At 31.3% G+C, this 23478-nt stretch overlaps 2 protein-coding genes across 3 annotated transcripts; one reads left to right on the forward strand and one right to left on the reverse strand.

The window, feature by feature from the left end:
• The first annotated feature begins 35 nt into the window (after positions 1-35).
• LOC144845117 (PCNA-associated factor-like) lies at positions 36-3542 on the forward strand. Its single transcript, XM_078702271.1, has 4 exons — positions 36-261; positions 588-668; positions 1314-1479; positions 2255-3542. The coding sequence occupies exons 1-4, from the start codon at positions 225-227 to the stop codon at positions 2535-2537; spliced, it is 567 nt and encodes a 188-aa protein (XP_078558397.1). The 5' UTR covers positions 36-224; the 3' UTR covers positions 2538-3542.
• Positions 3543-4363: 821 nt separating this feature from the next.
• On the reverse strand, positions 4364-23467 carry LOC144845097 (casein kinase I-like). Of its 2 annotated transcripts, none has more exons than XM_078702244.1 (12): positions 23420-23467; positions 19714-20077; positions 15207-15247; positions 14060-14129; positions 12994-13142; positions 11807-12041; positions 10995-11080; positions 10588-10672; positions 10018-10166; positions 9597-9662; positions 9093-9265; positions 4364-8688 (listed from the first exon to the last, which is right to left on the reverse strand). In XM_078702244.1, exons 2-12 carry the CDS (start codon positions 19904-19906, stop codon positions 8634-8636), a joined length of 1302 nt encoding a protein of 433 aa, XP_078558370.1. In that variant the 5' UTR covers positions 19907-20077; positions 23420-23467; the 3' UTR covers positions 4364-8633. The 2 variants fall into 2 exon arrangements, with proteins under 2 accessions (XP_078558370.1, XP_078558369.1); XM_078702243.1 differs by having other exon boundaries at positions 9093-9268.
• Between the last annotated feature and the right edge of the window lie 11 nt (positions 23468-23478).

The following is a 23478-nucleotide window of genomic DNA, read 5'->3' on the forward strand; positions in this document are numbered from 1 at the left end:
AACTTTATAGAAATAAATACCCCGCGAAAGTTCAGAATCCGCGCGAAATTCTAGACGACGAACCGGCAAAATTGGAGAGAAGACATTGTTATCTAAACAACAATTACATTTATTTGTAAGCCATTCAGACCATCTTATACCTATTCATGTAAATTGTTTATCAACTTGATAATATTTTGTTTGAAAAACCCACCCACCCATCATCACAACATAATAAAACAAGAATGGTTCGAACAAAGGCAGACGGAGGCGCCAGAAAAGGTAAGCGTAAGAGTTAAGTGCGGCCTCGGCTAGGGCTTAAATGTAGGCTCTAGGCCTAGGCCTAGGCTAGATAACCTTATTTGATTAAACTATAAAACGAAAGCCAAGTAAAAAAGTAAAAAAGGTTGCATTCATGATTTGCCAGCCTACTCAATTAATTATGCCTAGGCCCTAGGCCTAACTAAATGACATCAGATTTGCCAATTTTTAAAAATTGTGCAAGGATTTCCTTGTGCAATTTCATATTGTGCAAACTGCACATAACAAAAGTTACACAAACTAATATTTATTTAAACTGAACATGCATACTTTTTTTCTATCCTTAGCCGTGGCAGCAAAGGCACCAAGAAAGTCTTTGGGTGCATCGGGAGGATCAGGTTCGAGTTCTGCAATTCTTTCCCCAAATGGTAAGGATAATCGTAAATTTACTTGTTTCAAAATGTATACAGTTACAATATAAAATCAATTCTTGTTGTTACAGCCATTCCTAAGAAATAAAATTATGTAATATATCGTTCATATACTTATGCACTTGTCAATTGTATGACCCACTATACGACCCCCGGGAGAGGTGCGTCATTTGTCCGATGTGCGTCATACTTTTGAATACCATGACGCACCCGTGCGTCAAAAAGGTGACTTACCTTTAGGTGACCATGACACACCCATTTTGACGCACTGTGACCATGTTGTTTATGATATGGTGGATGGTAAAGTGACGGACATTGACACACCTTGTTCATTGATGTGACGTACCATCTAGATTTTTTGACGCACCCCTGTGTCACTAATTATTTGTAAATGACGCACCCATGACGCACCTCTCCCGGGGGTCGTATAGTGGGTCATACAATTGATAAGTGCATTATATCTATATATATATTTACTATTACTATTACGGTTGAGATATAATTAACTATTATATTTCATATACTTACATTTTGGTATATTAGAATGTTCAAATTAATAATGATCCTAAAAGATGTCCTAAAATATAAAATATTTTTTCTTAATTATGCTTAATTTTTAAAACTCTTTTCAAAAATGTTTAGCTGCTGCAAAAAACAAATATGCAGGAGGTAATGTTGTGTGTCCACGTGCAACTCCAGAATGGCAGAAAGGAATTAAGAATTTTTTTATACAATCGCTAAACACAAAGACACAAGATAAAGAAAATGACAACCCAGGGGACGATGCTGGAGCTGGCAGTAGCAAAGAGTAGGATTAATTTATTTTTCTAAAGCTCTGTCTACACTATCAAAAAAGTGTGATCTGCCCAAATATAGTAGTGATATGCCCAAATATGTTAGTGATATGACATCATCATGTCCATATATGGGCACATCACATTTTGTGTCACATAAAGTTTGATAGTGTAGACAGGACTTTAAACTCTTTTCATTTGTCAGTCAGATCCATTGTAGTACTGTGTATAAAATAATTAGTGTTTTTTTTATTTCAAATTGCTTGAATCTATTTTAAAACTTTTGTCGAATTGAATGACACACGCTCTTAAGCCACAAACTATAACCATAAAATCGGCAGGTTCTCCCCTTGACCAAAGTGGTATAACAAGTTCTGTCTCCACTATCAAACTTTATGTGACAAAAAATGTGATGTGCCCACATATATATGACAATAGAAACAATGGATGGTGGCTTTGCAGCTGTAGCCTCAAATAAACAGGCTATTCATCTTATCTCTAGGTGTAAAAAGCTTGGCTTGTCTGGCTTCTTGTTCAACTTGAAGTGGGCTAACTTTTGTTGTGTTTAAGCCTACATATATATGGACATGATGATGTCGTATTGCTACCATATTTGAGCATATCACTACCATATTTGGGCACATCACACTTTTTGTCAAACTAGTTTGATAAAGTGTAGACAGAGCTTTAAAACACGTGTGCACAATTCAGCCCATTAGGCTGCAAGACACACATTTACATAATAACTAGAGAATATAAAAATAATATTGTGTTTCAATCAACCAACAGGGAAACAAAGAATATGGAACCAATAGAAGAAACGGAAGAAAATATGAATGAAGAAAATGTGGAAGGAGAAGAAAATGAGGAAGGAGGAGTAAAAGAGGAAGGAGGAGAAAATGAGGCAAAAGAAAAAAACAAAACGAAGGATGATGAGAAAGAAACAAAAGAGACAGTTGATTCCGAAGAAAAGATGGATGAGACTGAAGAAGAAGAAAAGCCACAATCGAGTACTACCTCTAGTTTTAAGAAAAACAATTGCATAGATGACAGTGATGATGATGATCAATAATATTATTTCACAAAACAAAGACTTTACCTGATGCAAAACTCAAATTTACGAATTCTGACTATTCATTGCCTTAAATGATATAGTATTACACAATCTACTGTATTCTTATTGTACCATAAACACTGTATATGTACTGTAATTAAATTCCCACCATTTGTATACAGAATTTAAAGACAATAAGCGTTGCGATCACAGCATATGTAGATAAGATAAGATAAGGTAAGAAGATACTAGGTTATTTGCTCATCAAATTCTGTTTGTGTTTTCTGGCTAAGAAATCCTCTTGAAAAGGCATGTTTTGCTTTGCTGGACCACTGATTCATTTTTTAAATAAATTTGTGCCTACCACTTTATAATATAGTCTTGAAACTCTACAAAGTGATCATTAAATATTACCACCAAATATATAATTTGTAATGCTTTGCCTTTTACATAAAAATGTCAATATTTTGTCTAAGTGACGTTTGGTATCGCCTGTATTTTTCCAAAGAACTGAAAGTGAAATTGTATGTCGATAAACACTTTCTAAAGTCAAGCTAATGAAGTAGTTAAAACACTATTATTGCTAACAAAGAGCAAATGACTTACTATAATCACATTTCAACTGAAACTAGACAGATAAATCTGTATAACTGTTTCCATTTTTATTTTCGACCTCCCATTAATTTTAATCAATTTTTATTTTTAGAATTAATAACATTCAAATATTAAAGTGTATATAAGAATTTTTGTTTGTTATTGTTCTATTTTGTGTTTTATAAAACACAATGCTCTAATTAACATTGTTAGGATATCATAACTGTTAAATAGCAACTCTTAATACAGTATATTTTATTTTCACATGATGTGTACTAGTCTATATTATGGGCAAACTTTTATATTGTAAAATATTCACTGTTTTGCATACGGTATGGAATCGAGTATAGCTAAAATGAGATTCCATTTTGATTTTGTTAGTTTTCTGATACTGTACATTAAAAAGAACCAACAAAATTTGTTTTCAATTATTCTGAAATGGAATCATAAATAATAATAATGATCATCAGTAATAATGCATATTCATATTGGTTCTAGTGATGACCAAGAACAGGGAGCTTTTGATGACTGACGACCAAACATGTCATGTTAGTACAGTGTGCGTATGCAGGAATATTGGAACACGTGCCTTACTTTGACACAGGTTTGATGGTTTCAAGGTCTAGACGACGACTGACGACACATTGATGACCTGACCTAGGTTGGTTGTCGGTCCTTGAAGAAAGCTCCCTAATATCAGAGTTGGGTTTCATCTATAAAAGTTTTTATATGGCGCCCTACAAAGAAGAGAGCGCCTAACAATACTAGTAATTAATTAAAAAGAAAAGTTTTAAGTTGACGTTTAAATAAATAGAATCCGCTCCTCTCAAATCGACAGGTAGCGTGTACCAGATCAGGACAGAAAAAGGTTTGTGGGTATTTTCCCTCAAAGTCAATGAATATTTATGGATATATTCCTTCAGAATTTATCAATTTAAGGGAGTTTCTATGTGTGAATAGCGAATACAGCCATTGGATCCTTTTATTTTATTATTTCTTTTTATTTTTTTCATTTTATGACTTCAGCGCTACTTGCATCCTGTTAACATGTTGAAATAATAGGGAGTTTTTCCAATTTCCAATGTCCTATGAACCTAGAGTCCAGTGAGGAAGTAAATCCCAATGTCCCAGCATGCATCCAATAAATAACCAGGATGTAATTGGTTCCTAGATCTTTGCAAATTAAAAATAATAACTTTGATTTTGAGAAAAATTTATACAAAACTCAAAAAAATAAATGACAACGCCTGTTTGAGAAAACATGGTCTATGCATTTTATTCATGAAGCTGGGTTTTTCTGATATTTTATACAATCTTTACACTGTGTCATCATGCACATTGTTTAAACCACTTCATCTTTATTACAATCACTTTTTCTCCTACAGATCATCTTAATACAAATAACATGCTTAATTGTTTTCTTTCCCCAGGAATACAATTTCATTAAATTTTAAACTGAATTACAATCACGTTACTTGCTTATACACATTCATCGTACTGAATTTGTCGGGGGGAAATGCAACAATTTATATTGTCAGAACATACTATTTAATTTTACAAAAAAGTACAGCACAAACTGGAGTAGTATTGTAAACATACATCCCCTTCTCGTTATCCCCATTTTTTGTATTCCGCTCTTGTTTCTTTCTAACTTTTTACAAGTTATGTACAATGCCCAGCATTATAATGAAATATTGTGTTTATCTTGTGTTTGGCCCATAAATACATAGGAGTGCGGAGCAAAGATACAAGTTTAATTTTACAGAGGGAGTGAGGATTGAAGATGGAATGAAGGAAAATAAAAAAACAACAAAATAACATCTTTCTCCAATAAAAGACTATTATATTTACCTCAATAACAATAGGCAATCTGTCCCTATTTAGAGACATTGCCAAAGATTACCTCATATTAAGGTCCTTAATTGGAGTAAGATGTATAGAAAGATGAATGGTTTGTATCATTTTTCATATGCAACCATTTGATTTTTCCATTCCGGGAATATTATACATAACTAATTTATATTCTTACCAAATAGTTACAAAATAGTCATCTAATAAAGAACATACTGTAGCATAACTATAAGCACTGTATGGAATACAATGTATAGTAAGCAAATCTGGATAAGAAATGTAAGATTGACGTTAGTATATTTAGTTCATTAAATATTACAATTTTAATAACAACCAAAATCAAGGGCTTATACACATTAAAGAAAATTAGAAACATGACTGTCTCGCATTTATCAAAAGTATGGCTATACTCAACGCAAACAAGCATGTTTTCTCTATTGTGCACAAACTCTGAATAATTGATTTACTTGCATTATGTTATTCTAATACTTGTTGCTTGTTGAAAAATATATACACATACTATAATGTTCAACAACATCTTTAAAGTAGCAACAATTTAATTATGTTACAAATCATAGAGTAAAACACACTTTTCACTGATAACATAGCCTACTACTTTAATAAAAAGATTATATAAAGATCCACAGGGTAGGCTGGAGTAAAAACTTGATTTGCATTCTTGTCATATATATATAGATGTAGCTATTATAACAATAATAGTAAAGCAGGAGTGTGTTATGTTATTATTTACAGCACGCTTTTAAGTTTTGCAAGGAACATCGACAGTTAATTAGTATGTTGTATGGACCTAGCACACAAAACCACCAATAAAGGGGGTCATCTCATTATTATGCAAGTATATTCACAATCATATCTGTGAATCTTTTAATTTATTTAGGACTTATTGATGTACAATACAAGAAAACAATGTACAGAAAATTTATACAACTTGGAACGAAAATCACATCTATTACATAGCACGAATACCACCATCAATAACAAAATAAATATATTAAACTGGAAAAAAATAAAACAATAAAAAATAACAATTCTCTATTTTATAGCTTTTCATAACAACTGCTATAATAATTATTAATCAAAAATGTACAATATTTAATTTAATGCAATTACAAAACAAATAAAAATATCTGGTTGCTGTAACTAGTGAAGATCTGTAATCACATGTTTTTTAAATATATTGTACAGTAATAATTTAAACATCTCGCCACTTTAACAAAGAAATAATACATTATTATAGGGAGAGGTTTATAGAGTTACGCTCTATATGTGAGGAAAAGATTTAAGAGCAGGAAGTGTTTGCTCACAGGGCACTTAGACAAAAGCAATAGAGTTTAGTTAACAGCACAGATAAACATCTTTTCCAAAATGTTTGGTAGACTTGATGTCACTATGCTACTCCACTCTATCCCCGCACTCATTAAATTGATGTCTAAAGATAGTTATGGAAGCTATCGGAACAAAGATTCATGAGCATTCTGTCTGCCACCCTCTATTGGTTGGCCTAGGAGCATAGTGAGATCAAACATTTTTAATTAACCCAATACAAGGAATGAATTCTCATCACTGTATATGGAGTGGATAGGACAATATACAAATTAGTAAAAATACTGAATTATTTCATAAAGGTCTTAATGACACATTGTTTTTAATTTATTAAAATCAGAGAATTTATTTAAATTAAACACAAGATGGTAGTTAAGTTAACATTTTTTTCTTACATAAGCTTAACATTACTTGATAGTATAGTCAAGTTTAATGTTAATTAAATGTACAAAATATACTGATATTTCACAATGCAAATTTCTGATGTTATTTACGCTTTCAAATGAAACCTTATGTTTAAATAGTTTTCAATGAGTACAGTAACACCAGCTACTACTGTATATTCCAATTGGTGTGATAATTTTCATTGCATACAATGTTCAGGTTTAAAATGGAATTGTAATACTGTCCATAAGTTATTCTTAGTTTTAGTTATTGTCTGCAATGAAATGTTTTATAATTTAACTTAGGAAATACATTTTCGCAGTTTAATTACATACTGGACTTAGTATTAGCATATTTCTATGCACTATTTTCATCCTGGTTTATCAGTATCAGGAAACGAGGTCAGGCTTACAGTTTAAGGACACAACTGAAGAATATTGTACAATTTCCACTGGTAATCTTACTCTGTAATTAACATCACTACAGTTACTTATTATCACTATATCTAAATTGCAAATGAATATTTTTCAAATTGAGAGGTTAGCTAAATACAAACTAGTTACGAAAAGGAAGATACTTTTTTCATTTTGGTCAAAAGATGATACTAAGTAAAGCTGTATTGTATCATTGAAAATGCAAAAAAGATTATTTTCATACTCTTAAATAATTATGCGAAACATTTTCACAAACATCTAAAGTATACTTTAATATTATAAAGAAGATGTAGAAAATATAAAGAGAATATATGGAATTAAAAACATTGATATTATTGAGAACGCACCAAAAAACGTCAATGAAACAAACACTGTGAAAAAATCTTATTGGAACACAGTTTGTCTTCACATATTATTAACTACTTATTTTTACATGGTCTTTACTTAATGTATAGAAGACCTTAATACCACACTTATGTAGTATAACGATGACACATTGTTAGGTTTAATTATTCGCATGTATACACAGACAGCATTCTTGCAATATGATAGATGCTAACACAAATGATGTCATATTATTTTGTCTTTTGTATAATACACTGTCCAATGTATTTTCACATATTTTTGCAATGTATAGAGCTTTGAGCTGTTCTGTCTTAATTAACTATATCTCTATCATTAAAAATCAAAATTGACAAAAAGAAATGATGGCTATATTGTTTACGCTCTTACCGTTAATGATAAGGAATCTATTATCTAGATAATTCAGAGATTCTGGGTACAGTATATTATATAGGCAATGGTGATCTTTAGCTCTGGCGCAACAAGTACTTTTTAAATCTTAGTAGATTTAGTATAATCATCAATAAATACTCTGTCAACATATATATGCGTAACAAATATATATATATATATTGCTGGCTTTAATCAATCATAGACCGCGATTTCAAAACATATCGAGAAGGACAAAGTATACAGGGTATGTTACTTTATACCCGTCTGGGAAACAAAAAACACAAAACTAAAATATATCATTTAGACCATAGTATAACGAAAACAATAATGATTTTGTTGGTTTACTTGGTTGTGTGAAATAGGAAAATATGTTTATCATACATACAAAGGAACTTTACACTGTATCATTAAGTACAAATGACGCTATCAATACTTCTCAATAAGGTTTCAACCGAACGTGTCATTTGCTATTATAGAAGTATTCCACATCCCTCTCAACTCCAGCACCTTAGCTCATTCTTTACAGTATTTGGAACAGTTCACAGTGTCTATATGATCCTTTTGTAACACACAGCTTTAGCATATAAAAATTGTTTATTGAAATTGCAGAGATAAAAAAAACCAATAAGATAATACACGCTGACATGTATTTCTCATCAGTTCGCTTCACTGTTCGATCGTAGAATCAAATGTTGAAAAATTGATCCGATTATTAATGTTAAATAAACTTTAGATACTATACTTATAACAGCTGATTGATTTAACAGTCAATTCACTTGCGCCGATTTGAACTCTTTTTCTTCCTTCTCTTGAAAAAGCAACAACATCTGAAAGAGAAAAGAAGTCATTAAATCAATTTGATCAACTAATAAATTATGATAAAGACACAGGCAACAATATTAGGAGTTAACAGGACAGCAAAGAATAATAAATTTTGGCATTCAATATTGATAATATTCAATATTGTGTTGTATAAAAAATAATATATATATCTATATAAACACGAAAAGAAGGTTTAGTTATATATTTAATAGTGTATATAACCACACAAGCATGACAATGTGAACATAATTTACATTGGCAATGTAATAGTCTATCAATCAAATATCCAGAGATCTAATAATCCACCAATCAAATTGCAAGGATGTGTGTTATATATTCATCAATCAGTCTTAATAAGAATACTCATATACACATAAAAAAAAAACCAATATTATATAAAATGGCTTACTTGGTGTCTTCAACCACCTCAACCTCAGCCTGTGCTGTGATTGGTGCGTTAGATTGACCGGCAGTAGGATCATCTGTCACTAATTCACCGTTAGTTGAACTTACTACTTGCACTGATCCGTGTCCACCAACCAATGGTGGATTTAAGTGCGTTGGCTCAGTCCAGGCTTTGTTCTGCTGATATAGAATTAAGGTATCAACATTAATAATAAATGATAGCTCATTAGTTAAGCATGTTAAAATTCTAAGATAAAAAAAAAGATTGATAAAAAATGTATCTAAACTTATAGACAAGTTTTCTGTGGCATAAGATAGTGAAGTTGAGCATGTTGAAATTCACATTAAAGTAAAAATAAAGATTGATAACAAATGTATCTAAACTTATAGATCAGTTTTCTGTGGCATAAGATTTGCATTAAACTATGGTATACGATTAGATATATATTAAATTAAAAATTGATATTGCTATACAAAAAAACTTGTGATAAATACAATTAAGATTTACCTTGTTGCCGGAAGGTCTGTCTCTAGATTGTTGATTATCTGCCGGACTTGGTGAGACAGGGGTTGACTGAAAACAAGAAAAAAAGTTTAAATTAAACATAACAGTAATGGCAAAAGAGGTAAATTGCAGAATATTAAATTTGTCTTAAAAAATAGGATACCACATAAAGCCTCTGTAGTTAGGGTTGAGATGCTTGCCTTGTCAGCGAGAAGTCGCAGGTTCCGATCACAGCATCAATTTATGGGGACTTTATCTATTGAGAGCTATACTACACTTACCAAAAGAGAATATATTATCATTTTTTTCGTCCATGGTTGAACCATTATAACATTACAGGGTTCCATTGTACGGTATTAACCTTTGTTTAAACCTACCTTATAACTACAACACATGGTAGGTACAGTATATTGCAAAAACTTACTAAATGTTTGCCTGTCCAATCAAACTCATTATCAGCAGCATAGCCTTTTCTGTTGTATAGATCTTGGAATATTTTACGTAAGTAGCCATAATCAGGTGTTTCAAAGAAATCTAGCCTTCGTACATATCTTAAGTATGTTGACATTTCCTCTGCAATTAAAAGTAAATGCATTTACAAATAGTAGTTATTTATTTACTTATGTGACAAAGTGCAGGATTCTTAGTATATTAGATTTTATTATAATGCTTATGAATCTTGGTATATCAGGCCTGACCTGGCATGGCCTGACCTGGCATGGCCTGATCTGGCATGGCCTGACCTGGCATGGCCTGACTTGGCAAGGCCTGATCTAGCAAGGCCTGTCCAGGCATGGCCTGACCTGGCAAGGCCTCAACTGGCAAGGCCTGAACTGACAAGGCATGGCATGCATAATCAAGCATGTTATCCACTTAGTACTTGGTGCGTGATCCCTTTGCTGCTCAAATAAAATTATACTGGGATTAGGTGCAGGTAAAGAGACAATATGTGCGGCAACAACACCAATTAAAATATCGGATTGCAATATCTTACCAGGGTATTTGTCACACAGTACTTCAATGGGTGTGGCCCTCTTTGTGTCACCAATCTTTTGGTACCTCTCTTTCAATGTGTCAGCCTAGATATACAATTAAAACATGTGTTAAAAACTACATATACAGGCATGCCATTTTGTTATGTAGATGCTGCCTAAAGTTCTTGTAGTTCATTTTAAGGTCCCAGTCTTATCTTTTCACCAACTGACTATAACCCAACACTCATGCACCAACCCCCAAGTATTTGTCATCAACATTTACGCATCCCTTTAGACATCCCTATACAATATGTGTTATTATTTTCATTACAGTGTATCCAGTAAAAATCAAATTTATTGTCTTGACAGAGGTGATTAAACGTTTTTTTTGCTATATTAAACTAAACAAACATGAGCCATGACTGACCTTTAACCCTTGCCAAGGTAAGCTACCTCTCAGGAAGTACATGAACATGTGACCAAGTGCCTCTAAATCATCTCGTCGACTTTGCTCTGTGAACAATTGAAAAAATGTCATTCATAATTTAATTTTTACAGCGTTTTGTAAAGTAATTGGAAACATTACAAAGTTGTCGTAAATAATGTGTAGCACCTTTGGCTTCCTGTGGAGCATTCCATGTCATGAATGGATGTCAAACAGAGATGAAAGGATATACATTCAAAAAGTACATAGTTAGCATTAATGTAACATGTATTATTAATAGCTAGAGTTACAAATTAATATGAGTAACAATACCTTTACGTACTTTTTTACTGATTTTTTTTAAAGCATGAGCTATTATTAATGTCTATGATGCTACATTGTGTAGATAATATTACAGTATAGACTTCTTCATGCCAAATATAAAAGTTAGTTTCAAGACCCCTCCCCGCATCAAATGTTGAAACCGTAGGCAAAACGCTTCACTCTCATTTCCTTGTCCCTTCGATAGGACATAAAGCTGTTGGTGTACATATAGTGCATGTGAGGATGATTATAATTACATTTGTAGTATTTGATTGGGAACTTTCGTAGTCAACATAAAGATTCATTAAATAATGGTAAATTGTAAACAGATTTTTCAGAAAATCATTGGAATAAAAAGCAACGCAAGCCTTTTCGTTAAGAACAATCTCAACGCTCAAAATACTCCGTTAAATAAGTACTTAACGGAAAAACTATACTCAATGGTAAAGTCCCAATTATACATGATATATTTTCACATAAATAATAATTACCTTTTCCGAGATGTGTGTTGATGCTCATATACCTAGCTGTACCTGTCAGACTTTTATGCTCTCTGTACGGTATGTGTTTGTTAGTTTCTGGATCGATATATTCTTTCGCTAGGCCAAAGTCGATAATGTGAATAGTACTCTGATGTCTCCCCGATTGCCGGCCTATTAGAAAATTCTCTGGTTTCACGTCACGGTATATTAAGTTTTTACTGTGAACGTATTCTATTCTGTGGAGCTGTAATAAAAAAAAATAAATAATATGTTTTTATAATTGTTGAAGCCTTTGCACACTGTATCACCACCTCCTACAGTAAAGCACTGGACCGAAAATCATCATGCTTATGCTGGAGAATCTTGTAATTCCAATTACCAATTTTTCACATAATTATGATTTTAGACTAATTTCTTGTAAACGGCTGAAGATGAATAGCCATATTTACATGCCACAGAGAGGTCAAAGGTAAGATGGGTATCACCTAGTACTATTAATATTATATGTACAATATCTAAAAATATACATTGGGATTGAAATCTTAAAAACTTTCTATAAAGGATTTACTAAACACTGTAGGCTAGTATTAAAGCTCAGGTACAGGCATGAATTTTAAATATAATATCTGGTTAATTGTACATAAATCAAATATTTGTAACAGAAATCACGATGAAAAAACATGAATTTCCCTTAATATGGTCAAATACAAAATTTGGCAAAATTCTGCCATAAAAACCAGGAAGACTTTTTTTCAGTAGTTAGGTAGTTTAACCTAATGTAATAACATGTCTGGTGACTCCCTAGAAGGTGAAAAAAAGATGGTGGATATACGGTGGATAATTTTTGCTATAGCATGAAAATAAAATCTGAAGTTGAATAAAAACACCAGAAATGTAAAATTCAAGTTATATTACCTATATTTAGTCATCTGATAACATTTTTTACCACACCATTTATTTTTCATAGCTTTTTAAAATGCCTCTCTATTTACAAAATTTGTGTACAAAAGAATAGAGATTTTACTGTGTAATTTGAACTATCCCCTCACTGATAAGTGCTTATTTTCAACAAGCTCTTGTAACACAAATAAAATCCCAAAAATTATGAAACATAGGGGAAACTATAGATCGATAATTATTGGAATGTATGATCAATAGAAATTTTTTGCCTGCACCTGGCCTTTAAAGATACTTACAAGCTGAATAGCTATGAGAAGAACTGTTTTAAGTGCAAATGTTCGGTCACATAGATCAAACAAATCCTCTAAGCTGGGACCAAGAAGTTCCATAACCATTGCATTATATTTTCCACATGGACCAAAATAGTAAACTTGTGGGACACCCTCTGAAAAATAAACATTTATTACTACACTAGCATCACTTTTAGATAAAACACACAAATTAATATTTAGAATATTACCAGGGACACTCGTTCTTGTAAATACAATTATTTTTGTCATGATGTTAGCAATAATCATGCATACTAAAATTTATAGTACATAGGCTAAAAAAATATAGATTAAAATCATATCCTGTATACATCTTATATAAGGGACCATGTACAAATATTCCACTGCAGTTACTGCAGTAAAACTAAATTCTATAAACTTGTTTTCGCATAATCATACAATGTTTATTGCAGTGATTGTCTAATAAACTTCTAAACTGAAAATAAAACCAAAAGTATACATAATAATTGCACCTTTTAACCAAATGTGGTTACTGCAGTAGAGTACAGGTAGATCCCTAATCAAACTGTTTATAGCTAAAATCAACTTTCTGTCTGTCTATTATTGACTAAAATTGCAGATATTCTGGTTGCTAAACAAACTTTGCATGCTAATCATCCTTTCAATCACAGAGATGCAAGTCTAATACAATTGCTCGTTTGTATGACAAAGGTAAATTTGACACTTAAAGTTGTATTAAATGTAATTACAATTTTAAATGTTGGCCTTTAAAATGCAATCAATATTAATATAATAATACATATACTGTACTGAGCAATTTCTGACTGATTATGGCCAACTCAGACAATGTCGTATGACGAGGCCCGACGAAACGTCTTGAATCATTGGTGGTGTCTGAGGTGAATCCTGACGAGGCAAGTCGTCTCGAGATAGCGTCGTGCATAGTTTTTAAGTCGTCGCAAGACGACTTATCAAGCTTTGTCGTTGACGCTGTCTAAGTCGGCCTTTAAACATTACTGATTAACGTTAAATAATATTATAGTTAGTTATAATATAGTGTTAATAACCATACCTGCTTGGCCTAGCATCTTGTAGAATCTGTATTCTAAATGAAGTTGAGGTGCCCTGGACTTCATAGGTTCCTATGAGTTAAACATTTAATTTTGTTATAAAGAAAATCACCATAATTTTGAAAATGGTCATAGAAACGAGTCAAAGATACAGAATCCTGACCGAAACTATTACCTTTTTATCAAGCATAATTTCATGCTAAAGTGTTGTACAATAACACCGCCTAATTTAGGCTACATCAGACATACTACATTGGTGAAAGAAATTTTGTACCAATTACAGTACATGTTCATTAATTGACACACATAAAAACAAATTCCATTTCTATGTTGTTTATATTATACAGTCGACTTTCTCAATACCAGACTTTCTGAAAACCAGCAACTCTCCCAAAACCAGGTTTTTTTTAATGTCCAAGAGGTCCTAAATTTATATAACCATTTAGAAACACATTCTGAACATCAGACTTTTCGGAAAACCAGACATTATTAGGCCAGCCCAAAGATGTTAGATATTGGGAGAGTTGGCTGTATACGGGGTTGCTATCACCAGTTTAAACCAACTACTGTACGCACAATGTTTTGAGTTAATTGTACAATTGGGCAATATCTCTATTGTAGTCACTGTACTTGTTTATATTGTCTTCAATGGCATTTACATAATTGATCAAATATTGTATACTTTAAACTGCCAAGCATAATAATCAAAACGACTGTCCAGTATATGAGCTAAGGGAATAAAAGTGGGTGGCATTATAAATATGGATTTACTGTAAAGTCGTGTGTCTGAATTTATCTTAATTTGGGGTGGGGGGGGGGGGGGGGGGTGTTGGAGAGATTAAATTTGAACATGAAATTATACTCGGTCTAAAGATGAGAAAACATATGAAACTTAAATTTGGAACTACTGTATTGTCAATGCCCATACCATAAAGCTCCGTCTACACTATCAAACATTATGTGAAAAAAAATGTGACGAGTCATAGCACTACCTTATTTGGGCATATTACTACCATATTTGGGCACATCACACTTTTTTTGCTAAACAAGTTTGATAGTGTAGACAGAGGTTAAGATTACTTGACTATAATTTATGTTGACATTTAATTTAATGTGTACAAATATAATAAACATTAATATAACACTTACCAGTTTGATAGCAATGTGCTCATTGTTATAAAGGTTTTTACCTGTAAATAAAAACAAACAGAAAAACATTTTATGATGAAATATTAATTATAACTGACAGATAATTGATATTTTGGAAACCCAAACAATATCACTCTACATTAACAGTACATTAATTACACGATAATTTTAATATTATTATTGAATTTAAATGTATTGAAAGTAATATTTATTAATACTACAGTAAGCTACTGTCTTATTGTAAAAAAAACAAACTAGAAAAAAAACATGAATAGCTAGTATTCAGTTCTTTTAAAAGTATTTTGAAAGGTAAATTTTAATATATTTTAAAAATATTTGTTTAAAAAATGAATATTACCCAATCAGTGTTAAAATTAAATCAGAAAAATAATAATAATGTTGATATTTTGAAATGAGCAAAACAACAGGATTCTACAATTTGTGTATGATAAAAGTATCATACAAGGTCAAAATCATTTTAACGGTTAAACATAATATGTAAATTAAGATCTTTTTGGTAAAATGTTCATAACGTAATCAAACAAACGTCCTTGATTGTTACATTGTGATGAATACCTGTCAGTGAGTACGTCATTAAAAACAATCAATGACAAGGACCAATAATGAACTGTTTTGTTTAAAGAACAAATACAAATTTACATAATTAAACAAAACAGGAACATCTATAATTACTGCACATTTTAATTTGAATTATTACAGTTTAAAAAAATCACTAAAAAAATAATAATGTGACAGCGTGCATTTGATTACAGTAGTTATTCATTTTAAGAGTAAATCTTTGAGTATTTTTAAATTGTATACTGATTCTAATAGAAACAGATTGTGACTAATTTAAATTACAAAAAAAAAAAAGAGAATAAGACAGATTAAAATGTTTAGTAATTTATTTAAATTTGATTTATTAATTAGGTAATTTTAATATTTTGTTTATTATTTACACGATGGCTGGTTAATTTCTTTTTAGATTGAGATTAAATTTGTCATACTGTATGTACATGTAACATACAATGAAATAGAATAGCCTCGGATAAAACAATGTAAATTAATCATGATAGTATAAAACAGCATGTTCTTTGCTCAAGTTGCCACAGCCCAATATTTTTTATTTAAAAATAAAATGGTATTGTATTAGTATGTCATGGTTATTGCATTGCTATTATCCTCATCGAATAAAAAACGAAAGAGAATTTATCACTAAAATGACTAATAATGTAGGATTTTGAAGACAAAACATGTAGAACTATTATACTGACATTGACAATAAGATCTGATCTATGAATGGGTGTGGTGATTGTGTGCAAACGTCATGGTTAAAATAAATTTGTACTTCACCCTTTAAATGAACTGCATTAAATACTAATTGTTTACATGGCGTCTCAGTACAAGTATAAAGGTCATCAAGTTTACAGGTTCACACAAACAAAACACATATTGTGTTTGATGACCTTTTGTTCAATCATTTAAAATTACTATTTCGATATTAAAATGGAAGTTTTAATTAGTATGAATCTGTGTTAACAGATCCTACTACTAGTGTACAGTAATAGTAGCCTATATTTACCCTGTAGCTTACATTGAATATTTAACAACAGAAAAAAAATGGTTACAACTACACGGTGTACTGTACATTTTTTTGGTTAAAGTTCACCAAAGATTTCTACATGGGTTGCAACCACAAAAGGTTTTTTTCTTTGTTCATCACACAGTATTTTTATTCCTTCGTTATCCATAAAACACACATGAAAAATAGTTACCAACTGTAATCTTACCCTACAAAAAGGTTCATTATTTTTTTTTAATCTATCAGTATCAGAAAATTGTGATCATTCACACACAATTTGATTGATTTGATGTTATTATTAATTTAAAAATTCCTCACATTTACAACTTTTAATTTATAATTAAAAAAATGTTAAATGTATTATTTATTGCTGTTGTCCACATAACGTTTAAAACTACTACTACTACTGGCTTGGAAAGAACACAAATATTACTGTACATTACAATGATGGTATTCTCTAATGATTCAATTTGTCAATCGTTATAGATGATCTTAATTTGGCTCTTGGTGGTTTGTTTGTATGCTAATGAGTTAATATCCAAATTAAATTAAAAACATGTACTAAGTAATACGATGACATTAAAAACTTCGATCACGACTAAAATCTAATACTGTATTAATTGTATACACAACAAAGAAATTAAATAAAATATGAATTTAGTTAAAATAACTATGGCATTGGAAGATACAATTGGGCTGTAATCACTATTGTTAGAGCATTTGAGAAAACAAATCTGTTATTCAAGTTCCTTTGTTATATTTTTTTTCTTTGAAAGGCAAGAAAATTTGTCACAGATGTGATACTGATGGTGTGAGTTTAAATTTCGTCATATTAACCTAGGGGTCCAAGGAAACGTATTTAGTCATGTTCTGCTATTAGAATGTTATACTACTGTATAAAACAGTTAATTGATAATTTCAAAATTATTTCAAAATCAGAGCTTTTATCCATTAGCCAGTTTAATTAAGCTGCAGTTAAAGCATCAAATACAGTACTATAAAGTAAAGAAACATTTCAACTCAACACAGTACATACTATTACTGAACAAGGCATAATAATTTCATTTGAAAATTTTGTTTAGCAAAATTACTAATCAAACTGATTTTTGAGCCGAGAAACATACAGTAGTTTTGTATTGTATTTTTTGCTACACAATTTTCGAATGTGTAGCAATAAGGTTGTTTTGTATATAGCTGTTTTTGCTATGCAACACTGGCGAATTTATTCCCTGCTGAAAATCAGTAAAAAGTGTGAGTTTACAATGTACAGTGTGTTTTTAACATTGTAGTAGAATAATAATCGTAATAAACATAGGGATTTGATGAAATAATATTTTGTTCAGTAACTGTCATACTGAATTTTATTATTATACATATTAATACACAACTCAGAGTAGATACAGATAGATTTGTTCTGACAAAAAATGAGAACGACTAAAAATAAAACTAGTAATTAAAGAGTAAATGTATGGATATTTTGTCAGCTGAGTTTTGAGTTTCAGTACTTCTGTACTATTACATTAATTTACAATTTAAATTCACGCAAATTATTATTATAACTTGTATTGGGATACAAAAGTGAAAGTAGCAACGAACTACACAATCTATCCATTAAATTACAAAAAATCATTCATTATAATTTCAACATGATGTAGATAAAAACATATTTCAATTGTCTATATAGAGGGCTCACTCTACCTGACCTTGAAAAGACTAATTTAAAATCACTTCTTGATGATACAAAAATGGGATTAAAAACGTAATGTTTTAACTTAAATTGGTTTTAAATACGATTCATTTTGTCGTAGACCAGAAGATTCTATGACAAATCAATAAAATATACTACTGTATCAGCACATCGGATTATTTGCTCAAATGTTGTCAGTTGTTTTCTTTGTTTAATATACAGAACAGATAGTCCTACTGTAACAGCACATCCGATTATTTGCTCAAGTGTTGTCATGAATGTATTGTTTGCTGGTAATACAGTGTTTATGAATCTTCAAATAGGGAAATCTCATAACATTTGTTTAACACCTTTTATTATTGTGTCTAGTCTTTGTAATTCAGTCAAGCGTGCTGTAAGTTTACAAAACAATCACCCACAACACCTCATCTGCACCAGGAAAATGATCATTACACTAGTTTAGTACAGTAGTTAAAATATACAAAACTTGTAAGTTGTACCAATATACCAATGAAAAATATCAGATAATAATTATAAAATAGCCATTAGTGCCAAATCATTTGTACTTTTATCTCCTTTCAGACCATTGGGGCAATATAGTAGTACCACAGCACTTTCCTGAAGTCTTTTTTAATTAACACCAAATTTTTTCCCAACAATTTTTATTTACATGGTGTACAGAGGTAGGACAATGTACCCATGTACCCATCCATAAATTAAAACATTGGATTTTTACTAAAGTATCCTTATTCTTCCTCTTATCTTACTTGTACTTCAGTTTTTGTTATAAATACAACATGTAAATCATATTTTTTTCATTGTATAAATTTAAATCAGTTATGTTAATAAATAAACACAATATTAACAACATTATGTATAAGTTTTACTCTCACAAAAACACAATCTGAGTTAACAGTGTCGTAAGGTCACACTGGGCGCCGCCATTCTGATAGCGCCCTCTCCTAGCCCTAACTAGAAATGTATGACAGTAAACCATTAATGTTACTATAGATCTGTACACGAATATGAAACCTGCACATGTGTCCCTGGGCTGAAACATCTCCTATATCTCCTATACAGTATAGAAAAAGGCTTAAATACTACTCCATGACTCAAAATGGCACCATCTTATTCCATTCCTATTTCTAAATGTTACACATATTTGATGAACAGATTCTTATGTCCACAAAATGAAAAGAAGACCACTATTGTTCATAGTTGACCGCATCTCTACTTACCTAATCGCAATTCTCCAAAATTTCCACATCCAATTTTCTTGCCAACTCTAAAATTTGGACCAACCATGAGAACGCTAGAGGTACCCGAGGTTCTGCTTCCTCCGGGTGGATGTCCGGGACGTGAACGCCCTTGCTTCCTCTTGTCTTCTTGACGGTTGTTGCTCTGCATTTTGAAATTATTTCCACCGTTCATCAAAATATATCAATCTCACAATTGAGTCAGACCCTACAAGTTCTGGTATAAATATGAGTTCAGTTTTCTACATTATTATTTCCAACACCCGCCAAGGAACTTTTGAATGAAAAACATGTCATCAAATATTATCAAATCGTTTCCTTATAAAAATAACCTTGCTTGCATCATCTGCAAAAAAAAAAAAGCGTATCAATTAGAAATTTTTGCAGATTTTGTACCGTATGATCGAACTAGTATATTCCAAGAAATTTGGTGAAAGGAGGTGGGATTATACTCGGAGTAATATTAAAATTAGATAGCAAAGCCTTGTTTCTAAAGTTAGGCTAAATTATGGGGTGGGACTACACTCGAGCATGGCATATTATTTACATAATATGGTGTACAAAAAGAATTATTTAAGATTTAAAACATTTAATGTATTTATAAGTGCTTTTAACATTATTTTCTGTTTATTTGTTTTCTGTTTGGTGTTTACCAAGTTGAACAGTTAAAATATATTGTTTAATTCATGATTGACTTTCCTATCTAGGTAAAGTAGTATCAAACATTGTAAATTATTTAATTATGTAATTCTTATTTATTGATGATGACAATAGTTGAAAGTTGAAATACTACATTAAAAATGATGACAGAGATTGGATAATGACAACATTACTCTTGTTTATCAGCTATACTGTATTGTATTAAATATGATGACAGAAATTGGATAATGATGACAACATTAACTATTGTTCATATCATTATCAGGTACCGGTATACTGTCCAACAGATGGAAAATAAAATCAACTCACCAGCTGCAATGTATTCAAGTAAATGATGTTGTAATTGTTGGTTTAATGATCATGTCCGATAATTTTAATGAGTAACTTGACAATAAAAAAAAGAACCGAATATAGATTCTATGAATTTGAAGATAAGAGGAATGCCTTGCGATTCAGTTATGTGGTGGCAACAGACTGGAGATTAATAATGGTGTCCCAGACTAGTGGGAATAAAGGTGAAGTGTGATTAAAGCAATTGGAAAATAACCAGTTGAATCTAGTTATAAATTGAACATGCTATATTCCATGCTTTAATATGTATCCATGATTCAATCAGTATAGTTGTATTTAAAAGTTGTTCCTGTACATAATATAGTAGTTTAGGAATAGACATTAAGCACTGTGCCATAATGACCCTTTGCTTGCAGTTGTCTGGAAGTTGCCCAATTGTCAACATGAGCGTTACTGCCAACTAGTTGGGTTAAGTCAACATAAGCGTGGCTTTATGTCCTAATCATGTTGTAGTCACATTATCACTGTAGCTGAGCCTTATATTGCTTAGTCATTGCGTATATAAGTAGTACTATTTTGTGATAAATTGTGACTTACAACGCAAACTTTACATCATCATCGACTTACTAACTGTATAGCAGAATGCACAGAATACTGTATATTGCAAGAACTAGCCTATAAAATGTTCACTCAAAAATATCATCCTTTGGAGTAATATTTAGTGTACCTGTATTGTAGTAAGGGCTTGTCCTTTAGATAAAAGCCCACTTTTCTAAATTGATTTAATTTCTTTATATCAAAGAGACAAATACCAGAGTCAAGACAACGTTGGAAATGCAATTTGTTTGTTTGTTTTAATGTTATTTGCATGTACAGTAGCAACAAATATTTTCCTTAGTCCTTTTCTGTAAAATGTTTTTATGTAATGATTAATCCTGGTAAAACCTAATGTCAGCAAACATCAACGCGATAATTTTAATCAAAAAGCAGAGGATCTTGAATGTCATACTACAATAATCAACACCATGTTTCTCCGGCTTAATATCTTACGCACACATCCTCTTAAGATAACTTACTTAGTTCTGAAAAATGGGAATTTGTTTCTGTTGCCATGAAAACTGGGCAAAATGTTTTTACAAAAATCTTGTCCCCACTTGCCTTGGATAGCTGTTGTCAACAAGCTACTTTCAATTGTTTTGTTTTCAACCTTCTGCCTTCTATTCAAAATTAGATGGTAAACATACATGATGGAAATACCAAATGACCGTTCATCATTTAGCATGATGACAATATTTCACATAAATTTGTGGGTAACAAATATAGTGTACGTCTGATTGTTTAATTAAATAAAACTCACTATGTCCTATTTCAAGAAGTAGGCCTAGTACTTACAGTATAACACATATTAACGCCATCTTGTTCCACTGGTTGAGCTTAATGGGGATGGCGAGGGGTGTAGTTGTGCTGTTATTAATAAGCCTTCAATTCAATTTCTTTTTTTTTTTTTAGACTTTTTAAATTTAGTTTAGTTGTATAGTTATTTATCGAGTGTAGTTTGTATCTTTTTATAAAGATTTAAGATAATAAAGGAACCTTTAGAAAAAGATGGGAGGTCATTTGATTCTCACGATTTAAGGAAGCCTCCATCCAGTCTAAAACCTAGACTCGGAAAATAGCCGAGACCAATCTCTGTGTCTCTGATTTAAGAAAAATCCACGGTGTAAATATTGAGATTGTTACATTACAAACAATAATGTGGACCAAATCACACAGCATCTGACGTCTGTTCTTCTCCAACGGCAAGTGGATAAACAACTGTAAGTTCTCTTCAATAACATTAATATTATGTTTGATGAAAGATAAAACGTATGTAATATAATAATAAAAACTATTTTTGTTCCCATATCAAATATTCAACAAATCCTGAGAAATGTGAATATATAGCAAAACATATATTATTTCAGATTTAATAATGAACTAGGGCTAGACATACTAGTTTATTGTTCCCTATATTATTTGACAGGACTTAATCAGTTATAGGAAGTCAGGATGGCCTCCTAGGCCTGGGATTAAAACCTAGCTGGTGGTGATTTCATTGTTAAGTTTTTTAAAACAATAGTCAAATACGGATCAAATACCTAGGCCTAATGATTGACCGTTAACAAATACAATTTTAAAACAGTTAATTATGACCTTAAAAGAAAGATTCTAATGTAAATCGTTGCAACATCATGGTCATTACTTTTATTTGTTTAGCCTACACGAAAACAAGAAAATATGCTTGCCAGACAGATTCAACAGAGATTTACACTCCTTGCTTGGAAAAAATCATTTTGGGCTGTATGCTATACAGAAATTGGTAAATTATGCTATATTTAGGGGATCCTTATTCTAAAACAAAAATCATTCATTATATTAGTGCTAAATACAACTAATTTGTGACAATAAACAAAGGTAATTTACATTGCAGACCTACCCCATATGAAATACAAAGCGGCTTCTTTTTGAGTCAGACAGGGCGAGATGAGGTCACTGAGACCGCATTCAATCTCTCTCCTCCCCAGCAAACTACGCATGTCAATATGGACTTCCTGTTGCCAAGGGGTTTATGAAGTAAACAACGACTATTACCCAAATAAAGTTTATTCTGTTTATCTTAATAAATTACACACACTCTTAATTTTTAAACCTAGACTAAATGATAAGAAATTTTGAATCAGAAATGTTAAAAACTTACTAAAATTTGTACCAAACGTTCTCTTTCTACAATTTCGATAGTCAGCAGATATGACGTAG

Source organism: Antedon bifida, chromosome 6 (assembly GCF_963402885.1).
Source record: "Antedon bifida chromosome 6, ecAntBifi1.1, whole genome shotgun sequence".
Taxonomy (NCBI): Eukaryota; Metazoa; Echinodermata; class Crinoidea; order Comatulida; family Antedonidae; genus Antedon; species Antedon bifida.